This window comes from Aquila chrysaetos, chromosome W, assembly GCF_900496995.4.
Source record: "Aquila chrysaetos chrysaetos chromosome W, bAquChr1.4, whole genome shotgun sequence".
Taxonomy (NCBI): domain Eukaryota; kingdom Metazoa; phylum Chordata; class Aves; order Accipitriformes; family Accipitridae; genus Aquila; species Aquila chrysaetos.
In genome coordinates this window covers 7,352,478-7,368,096 of record NC_054457.1, presented here as the reverse complement: position 1 = coordinate 7,368,096, position 15,619 = coordinate 7,352,478, and the positions used below count along the sequence as shown (strand labels likewise).

The following is a 15,619-nucleotide window of genomic DNA, read 5'->3' as shown; positions in this document are numbered from 1 at the left end:
GGCAGCAAGGGATACCGATGACTGCACCGGTGGATCCCCACCACCTCAGACCCCTTATTAGAGGTCTGCCGGACGCTTTAAAAATACACGTCCAGTCCCTCAGAGAACGAATCCAGGGGGCCATTGATCGTAACCGACAGAACCCCCAGGGGCCGGCCGCGCATGTGATGACTTGGGCGGAAGTACAGCACAGCATAGTAGTTCACGGGCGCGAGATGGGATGGGCGGAGCCGAGCGGTGGCACGGAGGGCGGCAGGAAGGTCCGGGCAGCCGGTTGTAAACCCCGCCCCGAGCGGTCTCGAACTCGCGGCCGTCGGGTCGGAACTACGATCCCGGAAGGGACGCTCTCTGGCGGAAGGCACCGGCGCTGGGGGCAGCCCGAGCCGTGCTGCACGGGCAGTCCGCCGGCGGCAACCGGAAGCTGGTGGAATTGCTGGAGGGGAAAGCTGGAGACCAGAGGGAAGCGCCAGTAACCCCGCCCCCTCGAGAGGAGAAACGGGACCCTTTCGCGGCACTGCGAGAGGAATTGGACAGGCAAAAAAACTAGAAGCTGCGGTTTGGAGTTCAGGCCGCCCAATCCGCATGGTGAATACTTGCCAATGGTCTGCCGATAAAGAGCCTTATATACACATTCCTGTGGGCCCAAAACGGATAAGTTTAGAATTCTTAATCGATACAGGAGCCCAGATTAGTGTTTTAAATGAGCAACAAGCTAGCGAGCTGGGAATTAAGCCATCAAGAAAGGCTATAAACATTAGGGGAGTAACAGGGGCGACAGAAAAATGCCCCATAGCCCGAACCCAACTTTGGCTACCTGGGGAAAAGAGAATGACAGCTGTGGAGGTGGCTTTAAGCCCCTATGAGGGAAATATACTGGGATTTGATGTGCTGGCAGGCAGACAATGGGACCTACCCAATGGTAGGGTGTGGAGCTCCGGGGGCAGGGAGGCAGAGGCTATCCATGTGAGAGCATTGCAGGTCGCTCCTGCACTACCGCAATCTAAAGTAACCCATGTCCCTCAATACCCCCTTCCAGCCGCGGCCAAGCGGGGCATTTCGGAAGTAATTAATGATCTGGAGAAAAGAGAGATCATCAGTTGCACACATTCTCCTTACAATTCCCCTGTTTGGCCAGTCCGTAAATCAGCTGGAAGGTGGCGACTAACAATTGATTATAGAAGATTGAATAGTAATACCCCACCATTAACTTCTGCCGTCCCAAGTATCACCTCAGTAATAACAGCAATACAAGCTGCAGCCCACCCATGGATGGCTGCTTTAGATGTCAAAGATATGTTTTTTATGATTCCCCTAAGGGAAGAGGACAAACCCCAGTTTGCCTTCACTTGGGAAGGGACCCAATATACCTTTAATCGACTTCCCCAGGGATATAAGCACTCCCCTACTATTGCTCACAATGCTTTAGCCAAGCTCCTTGATGCTGTGGAGGTACCACCAGGTGTCCACATCTATCAATATATAGATGATATCCTAGTTGGTGGGGACAACAAGGAACAGGTAGGGCAAGTGGCTGAGGCCATCTGGAATCTGTTGGTCAAGAATGGGCTAGACATTCCATCTTCTAAATGCCAAGGTCCTGGACAAGAAGTCAAATTCCTGGGGGCATGGTGGATAGCTGGGGCAGTTGCAGTACCTGATGACACTCTGTCAGCAATTGAAAAGGGACAGACTCCAAGTAATAAAACAGAATTACAACAGCTGCTAGGTACCTTGGGCTATTGGAGAAAACATATACCAGGATTTTCGGTGATTGGCCGCCCTCTTTATGACTTGCTCCGAAAAAACAGAAAATGGGATTGGACTTTGCAACATACAGAAGCCCTCACCACTCTGAAAGATGAGCTTAAGGCTTATCAGAGACTAGGTCCATTGCACCCACAAGATCCATTGAGAGTGGAATGGGGATTTGCCGAACATGCCTTATACTGTGGTGTGTTTCAAAAGGGGCCACAGGGACCAGCCAGGCCTTTATTATTTTCTTCCCCTGCATTCAAAGAAATGGAGCAACGATATTCAGATTGGGAAAAGGGGGTCCTCTCCCTCACTAGAGCAGTTAAAGAGGCTGAAAAGCTGCGTACCTCACAGGATGTTATAGTACAGGGTCCTTTCCCTCTCTTAAATTCAGTCCTCAATGGGTCACCTCCTCCGGAGGGAGTAGCCCAAAAGGCCACAGTAAGGAAATGGTATGCATACCTAGAAGGGATAAGCCAATTGCTCCCACTAAAAGACTAAAGTTTTCAAACTACAGCAACCTGTAAACCCTGACCCAGCCTTGCTGGGTCAACCGTATAAACCTTCTCTGATTGAGGAGGCACCCGAATTTGTGGCAGGCTCAGATATGCAAGGAGTGTGGTTCACAGATGCATCTGCCCATCGAGTGGGATCAAAGTGGCAATATAAAGCAGTGGCATTGGAGATTGGTACTGGGAAGACAGTCGAAGAAGAGGGTGATGGTAGTGCACAAGTAGGAGAACTACGGGCTTTATTACTGGCTGTAGAGAATGGCGCTACCATCGTCTATACTGACTCTTACGCAACCTTTAAGGGTTCTACAGAGTGGCTATGTCAGTGGGAATCTAGTAAGTGGGGAGTAGGTCATGTGAAAGTGTGGAGGACAGAGGACTGGCAACGTCTCCTGGCAATAGGGAGATCCTGACCTTTAAAGGTGGAATGGGTGAAGGGACATGCTTGGGATGGAACCCCAGCTGTGAAATGGAATCAGCAGGTGGACCACCTGGCCCAAATCAGGATGGTCACCAGTGAGAAGGAGGATTGGGATAGACTAGCAGAATGGTTGCATATCAAACGAGGCCACTCAGGGAAAGCAGATCTCTATTATGAATGCCGATCTCGGGGTTGGCCAGTGTCTATGAAAACCTGTGAAGCAATTCTCACAGCTTGCCCGCAATGCCGAATAAGGCTTAAAGCTAATCACCCAAACCAAGCTCCGGCCCAGCATATCAGACAAGGCAAGGCTCTTTGGAGCACGTGGCAGGTTGATTACATTGCTCCTTTAAAACCATCTCATGGGAAGAAGTATATTTTGGCAGGAGTGGAAGTGGTATCAGGATCGTCTATGGCAACGGCTGTTGGTACAGCCACTGGAAACCAGACAGTTCAGGTCTTGCGAGAGTGGTTTGGTATTCTACCTACTCCTGAATGCATTCAAAGTGACAACGGATCACATTTCACAGCCACAGTGGTACAAGACTGGGCTCGAGGGGAAGGCATCAAATGGGTGTTTCACATCCCATATTACCCCCAAGCCAATGGTATAGTTGAGCGAACCAATGGCTTGATTAAAAAACATGCTGATGTCTCACGCCACAACAGGGACACGCGATTACCACAGGCAGTTTTTACTGTTAACAACCAATGGGGAAATTATGATAGTCCAAAAACTCGAGCATTCGGTCCTATGGAACCATTAAGGGGCAAGGATTTTATTCCAGGTGAGCAGAAACATCAGCTCCCACGGGAGACATACATGGGCCAATCCGTCATGGTGAAACTGCTCTCCATTGGTATTGTTCCTATGACCTTAGCAAAACCCAGAGGCCTGCATGCCTGGGAAGCTTTGGATGGAAGTGGAAAGACTCACCGTATCAGTGCCCGGTGGATAATACCGGACTTCTAACCCTGTGACCTGGTTTTAAAACCGAGGCCTAGTTGTGCTTTTTTTACAGGAACATGAAGGAACGAGTCATTCCAGTCCGTTTGCTGACAGTGATGACTGCGACAGACGTGGATGATGAAGATCTGGATAATAATGTCGTGGCAAAATGATGGACATGTGACCTCACATGAGAGCAATATAACAATTATAGTGGATCACCAGATGTGACTATATCCTCCAACTAACCCATGGGATCACGGGGTGGGGTTGGAATGATACTACGCTACACTCTGAAATCTCACATGGAGGCAATTGTTTCTGCCACGGGGTGGGAGACCAACATTCTCTAATCTTTAATAATGCTTGTAGTTATGATTACTGTAATCTATATTGCAATAAGTTCTATCAAACGCTTGGTAGTAAAGCCTGTATTAACGGTTAAGTATACTCCTTTAAACTGTCCATACACTGAATATTCCTGTGTTCGATATTCTGCTTTGGTTCTAGACCAGAAGGGAACGATGACCCACAATGAGCGTCAAACTCACCAAACTGCACCCCCTTTTAACTTTGGAGGCAAGAGGTGACTGTACCACCACTCCAAAGAAACCAGTCGAATCATGACTGTGGTCACAGGGTGGATTGTGGCAGTACATCCCGCCCCCCCCCATCCTGCCAGCAGGAAACAAAACTTCTCCAGGAAGGGAGAAGGGGAAGGAAACCCTGGAGGCTGCAGGTTGAAATTTGAACTGGCCAGTCGAGATGCGCCAGGTACACCGAGGTGACCCTCCTAGCCAATAGAATTAAATGACCACAGGTCAGATTCAACAGGGGTATAAACGGGGTCCCGCCGGAGGACACGTTGGCAGTCCTCCTCGAGCAGCGGGTCTGCAGTCGGGGACTCCCCCTCGGGTCGGGGCACCGCCCGAGGTAACTCCTCGAGGGAGAGAGCCCTCAGCTTTTAGGTGAGTGATATGCGCATTTTGAGCCATCACTTTAAATCTTGGGGATTCTTAAGTCGGCCGTGTAGTATTAATTCTCTTTACATCATTGAGCCTGTGGTTTTATAAAATGTTACCGGACTTCTAATTAACTTTTGCTGAAGAATAAATCTGAGTTTTAACACCTGTTGGATTTGGCTAGTCGTGCATCTGTAACAGTGACATCCGTTGCATGATGTGTAGAGGAGACCCTTCCTTTGAACATCCAGCCCAGCACCAGCAGTCGGGGTGCTAAGAGGAGCTGTGTTTCAGTACCAACCACTTCTGAGGCAGCTCGAACTCCTTCATATGCTGCCAATATCTCTTTTTCAGTTGGAGTCTAGCGAGCCTTGGATCCTTGATATCCTCAACTCCAAAATCCCAGGGGTCGGCCTCAGGTCTCCCCAGGTGCTTTCTGCCAGAGGCTCCAGGTAGGGTCATTCTCCCCAGCTGCAGTGTAGAGCACATTTTTTAACATCTTGTCCTGCCCGGACTGGCCCAAGGGCTACTGCATGAACAATCTCCCTTTTAATTTGTTCAAAGGCTTGTTGTTGCTCAGGGCCCCATTTAAAATTGTTCTTCTTCCGGGTCACTTGATAGAGAGGACTTACAATCAGACTGTAATTTGGAATATGCATTCTCCAAAAACACACAATACCTAAGAAGGCCTGTGTTTCCTTTTTATTAGTCGGTGGAGACATAGCTGCTATTTTGTTGATCACGTCCATGGGGATCTGCTGACGCCCATCTTGCCATTTTACTCCTAAGAACTGGATCTCCCATGCAGGTTCCTTGACCTTACTTTCTTTTATGACAAAAACAGCCTTCAAAAGGATTTGGATTATTTTCTTCCCCTTCTCAAAGACTTCTTCTGCTGTGTTGCCCCATACGATGATGTCATCAATGTATTGCAGGTGTTCTGGAGCTTCACCTTTTTCCAGTGCAGCCTGGATCAGTCCATGGCAAATGGTGGGGCTGTGTTTCCACCCCTGGGGCAGTCGATTCCAAGTGTACTGGACACCCCTCCAAGTAAAGGCAAATTGTGGACGACACTCCGCTGCCAAAGGGATTGAAAAAAACGCATTAGCAATGTCAATTGTGGCATACCACTTGGCTGCCTTTGATTCCAGTTCATATTGAAGTTCTAGCATATCTGGCACAGCAGCACTCAGCGATGGCGTGACTTCATTCAGCCCACGATAGTCAACTGTTAGTCTCCACTCCCCATTAGATTTCCGCATGGGCCATATGGGACTATTAAAGGGTGAGTGAGTCTTACTGATCGCTCCTTGGCTCTCCAGTTGGTGAATCAGCTTGTGGATGGGAATCAGGGAGTCTCGGTTGGTGCGATATTGCCGCCGGTGCACCGTCGTGGTAGCAATTGGCACCTGTTGTTCTTCAACCTTCAGCAACTCCACAACCAAAGGGTCCTCAGAGAGGCCAAGCAAGGCGGACAGCTGTTCAATTTCCTCCATCTCCAATGCAGCTATACCAAAGGCCCAACAGTACCCCTTTGGGTCCTTGAAACACCCTTTCCTGAGGTGTTCTATGCCAAGGATGTACGGGAGCATAATAATGGACTCAACGACAGATCAATATGATCATAGTTGAAGACCCTTTACTAGAGCATCAGACATCATTTTTATACAATGGTTACATCCGTACATGCGTTTAGCTATTTTACTATTGCTTACACACATTATTCACGCGCTGTCCACGTGCCTAGTTACACTTAATGATTGGTTATATCAACTCTGTACACGCACATAAACATAGGACATAATTGGTTATGCCAACTAAAACATGCGAGACTTGTCTCAGTCTAATTGGTCAAGATAAACTGCCGAATTGAGGTTCTTTGTGCCAAGTTCCCTTTACTGTGGAATGCGCACCTGTGTTCTTCTAATTGGTATCTTTCTTTTTTTGTCTTCTTGTTTATTCTGTTCAAGGCCTTCTAAAGGCGTCTGGAATGCTCTTGCGACCGTTAGCTAAATATGTGTCCACAATTCCCCCTTTTTTGTTTTCCGTCAATTAACACAGCCTTACTTGATCTATCAATTAATTCCTAAACACATTGCAACATACAAGGCACACAAATTAAAATACAAAAAACCCACTACGAGATAAATCAAAACTATCTTAACTCATGATTTAAGAGCAGCTCTATTTTGTAAGGTTGTGTGTCTAATACTATCTATCTACATCTAACAGTAAATCAGATAATACTACACCAATCTGTATTCAGGAACCCCAGAATTTGTGATTCCTGGGGTGGTAATGAGGGTGAATGCCCAATCCGTGGAAACCAGGCATTCCCATCCATTGAGTCCATGACCTGCTGCACAGGGGTCTCCATCAATAAGTTCTTAAACTTTGTTGATGTCAGTGCAACCCCCTATTAAACCTGTGAAAAAGGGATTGCTTGGTGTTGCTGTATGGAGGCATAAGCAATCTTGTCCGGTCACGTCAGCCAGGGTCATCCAGATGTTTTCTTTGGCTTGCGGCGGTATCCATGACTACGTCCATCCGAGGACTGTGAGGAAGATGGACCATCCGTACATTCTTCTGTCGTCTTGCTCCGCGAACTCAGCCCAGCAATCGGTAGGTGTCAGCTTTATGTGGGCATCCCCACGGAGGCAACGATGGCCTTGCCGTACACCAGCCCGATGCTCTTCGGAAAATCCCGGTATTTGTACATTTGCAGAGGAACGGATTTCAGCACACGTGGCCAGCGGGTGCCAAAATCCGCCTCGGTTGCAACATGGGGAGCCTATGATGCATGCGCTCGCTGGCCAGGCGCGCTGCACGAGTCATAGCCATCCTGTCTATTGGTTCATGGGCTTTGTGATGCGGTTGCAATGCACAGAGAATCTTGACCTGTTATGTTGGCCAAGGTGACCTACACGTTAGTTTTTGGCTGAGGTGGTATTCATATTGTCGCACCATCTAGGATGTTCCAGATGATGATGGTCGTATAAATCGAGCGGGAGTCCATTGTGGGCCTGTATCCCTAATTTCTGGCCGCTCCTGATATGTGGATAAAAAGTGTCTAAATATCGGTGGACCGCCTGCATCAGACCAACGATTTAGAAAATTTAAAACATAAGTGGCTTTAGCTAACTTTTCTTGTGGAGAGAGATTCCCTACTCCCTTTTTTGTTTTTCGTCAATTAACACCTGCTGTATTGTCCTTTGCAAAGATCTATGAACACAATTAATTAAACACAGTAAAACCAACATTATATCTAATAAAATACACAAGAATAAAAGAAACCCCGATTTTTAACAAAGATACAAACCAACTCCTAAGTCCCCATCCCGCAGCTAAATGCTCTAAGCCGAAATGACAGCTTGCTTAATTGCGTTAAAGCTCTTGCAGCTCCTTCTTGCCTCTGCAGTTCTGTTATCTTGTTTATTAATTGCTCCACTGTCCGAGTTCCTCATGTCCATTGTTTTTCTGGTGGTTCAAAGTCCATTCATACCGCAGCTGTCACGTACTCCGGCCCCCTCATGCTAACTGGGGCCTACTTATGCTAACTCTAAATAATCAGGCTCAAAGAAATGTCCCCCATTTTCCATGAAATCTCCCACAATTCCCCCTTTTTGTTTTTGTGCAAGCCAAGTGTCGTGGTTTCAGCCCAGCCGGTAACAAAGGACCACGCAGCCGCTCGCTCACTCCTCCCGCCCCCCTCCGGTGGGATAGGGGGGAGACGGAGGAGAGAAAAGAAAAAAACTGGAACCTCGAGGGTTGAGATAAGGGCAGTTTACTGGGACAACGCAAAAAAAAGTTACAACAACAACGACGGTACTAATGAAAGAGTATACAGAAAAGAGTGATGCACAGTGCAACTGCTCACCACCCGGGACCCGATGCTCCGCCACTTCCCCCACCGAAAGTCCAGAGAGAGAGACAGAGCGCCCTCCCCCCGATCCACTCCCCAGTTATATACTGAGCATGATGGCACATGGTATGGAATAGCTCCTTGGCTAGTTCAGGTCAGCTGCCCCGGCTATGCCCCCCCACCTCCCAGGTTCCTGTAAAAATTAACTCTATCCCAGCTGAACCCAGGACACCAAGTTACATGAAATGCTTTTGTAATCAGACGTTCAACTATTTTTATGATACATGGTACAATCATTACAACTGCTAATATTACAATTAAAATAACTAAGCCATGCATAAGCAAATCTTTCAACCATCCTGTAATTCCAAAACTTGCTAGCCATCCACTTAACCCTGTGTCAGTTATCGTGAGCCTTTTACTGTGAATCATGTTGATATCGGGTGTTAGTAACGTAAGCCGTCCGAGGCTACATGGCCTTATCAGGAGATCCCACTGGGTCCCTCCACAATACAATGACTCGTCATTATACCATTTTTCACTGGTATCGACTCAGATGCTCCCATTAGGGTATTCAAAATACGAAATGTCCAACCACTTTTCCCATATTACCTTAATCCCTCCAAATGAGACACAGGATTGGTTCGATTTTATAGATCCCTGTCCTGGGTTCAGCTGGGATAGAGTTAATTTTTTACAGGAACCTGGGAGGTGGGGGGGGCATAGCCGGGGCAGCTGACCTGAACTAGCCAAGGAGCTATTCCATACCATGTGCCATCATGCTCAGTATATATATGGGGAGCGGGCCGGGGGGGGTGGTCTGGACTTCCGGTGGGGAAGTGGCGGATTGTCGGGTTCCGGGTGGTGAGCAGTTGCACTGTGCATCACTCTTTTCTGTATACTCTTTCATTAGTACCGTTGTTGTTGTTGTAACCTTTTTTTTGTGTTGTCCCAGTAAACTGCCCTTATCTCAACCCTCGAGGTTCCAGTTTTTTTTTTTTTCTCTCCTCCGTCTCCCCCCTATCCCACCGGAGGGGGGCGGGAGGAGTGAGCGAGCGGCTGCGTGGTCCTTTGTTACCGGCTGGGCTGAAACCACGACAATCCCAATAAGTCTAATTCTTGAGGTGGGAGCATCGTAACATTCAAGTGATGAATAATTAAGGCTGCTTGCATAGCCTCTTCAAAATTGGGTTATTTATTATAGAACTTGTCTCTATACCACCATTTTAATACTCCAGAGTTCTAAGTATTATTAGCTAGGTCTAGGGTGAGGGATATATTTAGGACACTATCGTTGGAAACATATCCCCTAAAAACCTGAGGATCAAAGGTTGGAATTCTAATCAAACATGTTCAAAAAGGATCTTGCGGGGTAGCCATAGACAAACATATAGATTTCTGGCCTGTTTGATTCGTTAACATTATCTATACATTTTTCCTGTCAGACAACCACCTATGAGTTTGTTCTAATCCTTTAACTGAGGTTAACCAAACACAAAAGTAAATATAAATCAGTTTAATCATGCTTAATGCTTAAAAACAATTCTATGTGTAATACAGCAAAAAATGGAACCCACTGATTAGGTCCAGCCCCAGCAATAACCAGAAACGCTGTGGGAGCTGTTATGATTTCTCCCTCAATTAAGGTATCGTGAATAATTCCCCGCCATTTATTCCGGGGGTCCGTTGTTTCTGGAAAGGTGGGGATTGGTTCCCTGGGAGGTGGAGAAGGCAGAGGTATAGGTGTAGGACAAGGAGGGGGCAGAGGTAAAAAAAAAAAAAAAAATTTGGAGGAGGAGGGCAGGGGTGCATCAAAGGATATGACTGGCCGTTTTTCTTGCTTCACAGCAGCCTCCAGCTGTGCCAGCTTTTCTATTACTGACTGCAACTGCTGCGAAGTGAGCTCCGGCCTCTATTCATGCTCTTGAGGTAACCCAGGCGTAAACGGAGGCAACGGAGGGTATATGCTAGGTATAATTTGTTCATGTTGAGCGGCGGTATCTGGGGGCTGTTTTCTCGTAGGCGGATTTTTACTCGCTTCCTGATTCTGTAGGGTTTCCTTTAAGTGTACGGTTAGGGAGGCTTGGGAACTGTCAGATGGCTGATTAATATCAGCAGTCCCAGGGAGTGGAGCAGAAGTCAAGGGCACAGGAGCAGGCAGACAAGCTCCAGGGAAGCCAAAAGTCTCTCTCGCTGCATTATGTTTTTCTCCACGCGTTTCCCCTTCGCTTGTGGTTGGAGAGAGAGCAGTAAAAGCAGATGCAGACGCTTTACGATCTGCTTTCATTTCTTGCAGAGTTGTCTTAATTAATTTCCATAAAGTTGCAAGACCTTTAACTTCTTTAGACCTGTCACTAATTTCATCCCATAGGGAGGTTCCGATAGCTTCCCAGGTACTAAGCTCAAAAGCTGTACCCACACTAATTAAAAGGTTTCTGTCCTTGTTCCATTGTAAAAGCCGCTTTAAACAAGCTTCATCATATTTTATGCCTCTCTTTGAGAGTATATGTTGGAGAAGCTTAACTACCGCTTCTTCTTCTTTGGAAAGCGTAGACCCCATCTCCTCCCCCGACCGCTCACCTCCTTTACGGGTGAGTCCTCACCTCGACGGGCGAAAAAATGACAGCGCTGTCTTACCTGCCTCTATGGGCATACCAGCCGGGGCAGCCGGTCTTTCGGTCAGGATCCTCCCGTCTTCCTCTTATCCTGCCATTTGTTCTCCAAACGTAGCGCAGAATTTGGGGGTCCCTGTTCGGGCGCCAATTGCGGGAGCATAATAGTGGATTCAACGACAGATCAATATGATCATAGTTGAAGACCCTTTACTAGAGCATCAGACATCATTTTTATACAATGGTTACATCCGTACATGCGTTTAGCTATTTTACTATTGCTTACACACATTATTCACGCGCTGTCCATGCGCCTAGTTACACTTAATGATTGGTTATATCAACTCTGTACACGCGCATAAACATAGGACATAATTGGTTATACCAACTAAAACATGCGAGACTTGTCTCAGTCTAATTGGTCAAGATAAACTGTCGAATTGAGGTTCTTTGTGCCAAGTTCCCTTTACTGTGGAATGCGCACCTGTGTTCTTCTAATTGGTATCTTTCTTTTTTTGTCTTCTTGTTTATTCTGTTCAAGGCCTTCTAAAGGCGTCTGGAATGCTCTTGCGACCGTTAGCTAAATATGTGTCCACAAGGATGCACGGGGCCTCTGGGCCAGTCACAATGGGGTGTTTCTGCCACTCATTCCCAGAGTAGGCTTACTTCAGCTTCCAATATGGTTAGCTCTTGGGATCCCCCGTCACACCAGAAATACAGTTGGGTTCTGCCCCTTTATAACTTGATGGCATTAGGGTGCATTGTGCACCAGTGTCCACTAGAGCCTTATATTCCTGTGGGTCTGATGTGCCAGGCCATCGAATCCACACAGTCCAATAGACCCGGTTATCCCTTTCCTCCACCTGGCTGGAGGCAGGGCCCCTCTAATCCTGGTTAGAGTATCCATTACTCACTTTTCGCACACGTGAATCAGAAGTCCTTTCAAGAGGATCAGAAATGAGATCAGCCCATCTACTCTGTCTGGGGGACTGCTCACGGGAAACTGGAGCGGCATTTTTCCAAGAAGAATCCTCTTTTCTGATTGCTTTTTCTCACAACTCCCGTACCCGTGCATCCAGGACTGAGGTAGGTTCTCCATCCCACTTCCTCATGTCCTCTCCATGGTCACACAGGTAAAACCACAGGTTAGCCCGTCGTGTGTACTTTCTCTCTCCTCTCTCTTGGGCAGAGGAATGCTTACTCCCAATAGCTGCGATGCGGGCCTGTACAGGTGGGGAGAAGGACATATCCACTTTGAATCGCTGGATTCAAATCCTGTCCTGAACTCCCAGGACAATTCCTCTACAGCCGAGACACAGGCCCGTAGGGAGGAAGAGAGACTTCCTTCGTATTGCCGGAGTTGGACAGCCAGTTCTTCCACCGTTTGTCCATTGCCTTCTTTCCAGGACATTACTGCCAATGAGTTGGCATAGGTTGGTGGTGCACTTCGCAGAAACTTCCGCCACATGGGTTGTGTGCATTGGACTTCATCTGGGTCTGTGGGTGACTGCCCATTTTCTGGATCATTATAAATCACCTCCAGCACGGCTAATTCCCTCAGGTACTGGATACCTCTCTCCATGGTCGTCCACTTGCCTTGGTGACATGTAACATCATCCTTGAAGGGGTATCTTTCCTTCACACCTGACAGAAGTCGCCTCCAGAGGCTGAGGACTTGTGTTTTTCTCCCAATCGCCTTGTCAATGCCCCCTTCCCTAGACAGGGATCCCAACTGCTTGGCTTCCTTACCCTCTAATTCCAAACTACTGGCCCCATTATCCCAGCATCGGAGCAGCCAGGTAACAATGTGCTCACCTGAGTGGCGGCCAAAAACTTTTTGCATGTCACGCAACTCACTCAGGGATAGAGATTGGGTGATTATTTCAGGTTCTGCCTCTTCTTCCTGTTCTCATGATGACCCTGGTTCACCTTCATCTCTCACTAAGCGAACTGATTTCTTTGTGTTTCTTCTTCTGTATAGAGGTGACTGATACTGGCACAGGTTGGTTCTCTGGTTCAGCTGCAGTGCCTGTCGCCAGGGTAGGGGTAGCCATGATGCCTGTTGCTCTGTTTTCCATCTTTTCCCCCTTTTCTCCCTGAGGGTGCTGCCTAATATCAAGTAGTGTTTGGTAGATACTGGCCAGGGCCCAGCACAGTGCAGTGAGTTGTGCGTCTCTGGAATAGCCACAGCATTTTCCTTTCAAATATTCTACCACTTCATGAGGGTTCTGTAGCTGTTCGGGAGTGAACTTCCAAGCCACTGGGGGTGAGAAGTTCTCTAGATACCTGCCCATATCCTCCCACATGCCGTGCCACCCATGAATATCCAGCTTTGGGGCAGATCTCTGGGTGGTACTCTTAAAGAGCCTTTTTGTAGCCCTAAACAAGACCTGAAACACATTCAGGAGACATAGCACTAACAGCACGCTGGCTTGTGCATCCCAAGGATATTCAAAATTCTCAAAAGCTGTTGTAATTAGCCGGAAGGAGAAAAGGGAGTTGAACAAACAGGGTGAAGTATCCCCCCCGACTTCCCCATGGATTGGGTGCAATTACCAATAAAATCCGATAGAAGGTGCCCAAAGTATGGAAATGATATCACTGCTGCATACAGATACCAGCTTAACCTCATGACCAGTGATGTAATCATTTTATAAGTCGACATTAGCCAGTATAGCAAAATGCTAATCCTGATCCCTCTCCCAGAGGTGATAAACGTAACTACAGGGAATACATAGTGCACGTAAGAACTAACATAACACTGCCATGTGAACAAATGAACCAACATTGTGACCAGCGACTATTTATCTAATATAAGAAATGTTTATGACAAATTTGTTTCAACACGCTCTAGCCAGATCTGTTGTTATCTCAACCCTTCGTGCCCCACGTTGGGCGCCAAAAAGGACTGTCGTGGTTTCAGCCCAGCCGGTAACAAAGGACCACGCAGCCGCTCGCTCACTCCTCCCGCCCCCCTCCGGTGGGATGGGGAGGAGAATCAGAAAGAAATTTTACCTTCCCTTAAGGGGTGGTGTGGTGTGTGTGTGTGTGTCATATCGATAAGTTACCTCCAGCAATCATTCCACAATTCCAAGCTTCACTTGTGAGAAATTCCCACTTCCTATTTCTACTCTGATGCGACAGAAGTCAATTCTCTTTCCCAGGGTTAATTCTTTCACCACTTTGTCATTCTGGGACATAGCCTGCATTAGTTTTTCAAATGGGGTCAGCCTGTGCTGCCTGCCCTCTTCATCTCCATAGCCCTCCAGGTGCCCATCGTTCTCTCTGCTGTCCTCATGATACCACCTGGCATAGCGGTGTTTTCCAAGACTTTTGCCATTCACATATCCTGTTGTCATAGTCTGTAAGGTAATCATGTCCCCATTTAAGAAGATGTCCCAATAAGGAGTTTAAATTAAATAGTTCTGTATGAATATGCACTCCTGCACATAATGGATACTGTGACAAACTTAGCAAAAAAAGCAGCTTACCGAAAGTCCAAGGATTAGTTTGGAAATTACTTCAAAAACCAATCTGACATATCTACATATTTCACTTCTGTTCAAAATCAGAGATAAAACTGGAAGCTGTTTACATCCATCTTTCACTAACAGATTTAGTGTGTCAGGATCTTCATGTACAAGGTAAAAGAGGCTTTCCAATTAAAACTGTAAGCTTTGTGCACAAAAGCGGCGAGTTGCTCACAGTCTATGTGGTACATTTGACACATGCAAAATATTTGACACAAATTTTCAGGCTTTAGCTTGCTGCTTTGAAAACTAACTTGATAGAAAAATGTCAAACAAATAGCTGATTAATTGCTCTGAATAAATCCAGATGCTTCCAGTTCATTTTGAATAGCTGACCTTAAGAGTGTAGTTCTCCTTGATTCTGGTACCAGTCCAAGAGCTGAACGTAGGGTTTGCCTTTGATTCATTCTTCAGCCTGTGAGCTTGTTGCTGTGCCTTGGAAATGTCACTGTGCTTCAAAGCCTTGCTGTAAAAAGTTTGTTGCCCCTCTGTTTCCTTCCCATGGTGGGTTTAACAAAGCAACTGATCCTGGAAGATGACAGGAAAAGCATAATCTGTGCACCAGGCAAAAGAAATGCTGCGCCTCAGTATCCCTGCAGTCACACGGCAGGACAATACAGGATTAAGTAACGGCAATGTCATGTTAACCCTCCTTTATTTAGATGAGCTTTCTTTAATGCCTTGAGCGTTCTCAAAATTTTGCCAGATGCATGGTGTTCATAATCAGACAGATGAAGAAAGTCATTAAACCCTTTACATAACAGCCATATGCTTCACTAAATGACAGCACACCACATACCATTTCACCAATTTAACTCTGGCAGCACAGATGAAGATGTCCTTATTCTAAATACACAAGTAATCACCTTTAAAACGGTACAGCATTTTTTCTTCTTTACCTTTCTTCTTTAACCTTGAAAAATAGGAGTTGATTAGCAACTGCTAATCATGCAGCTGCGTGCCTGAGGGTGGTGAGCTGGGCATGAAAGCTCTGAGATAGCGTAGATGGTGGTGATGCT

At 46.9% G+C, this 15,619-nt stretch overlaps 1 protein-coding gene across 1 annotated transcript in view; it reads right to left on the bottom strand.

The window, feature by feature from the left end:
* LOC121232408 (serine/threonine-protein kinase NIM1-like) overlaps positions 1-14,432 on the bottom strand; it is a 51,952-nt gene extending 37,520 nt beyond the window's left edge. Inside the window, 1 exon segment of the mRNA XM_041121182.1 lies at positions 14,157-14,432. Within this exon segment, the coding sequence (XP_040977116.1) occupies positions 14,157-14,429 (273 nt within the window). The 5' untranslated portion in view covers positions 14,430-14,432.
* Between the last annotated feature and the right edge of the window lie 1,187 nt (positions 14,433-15,619).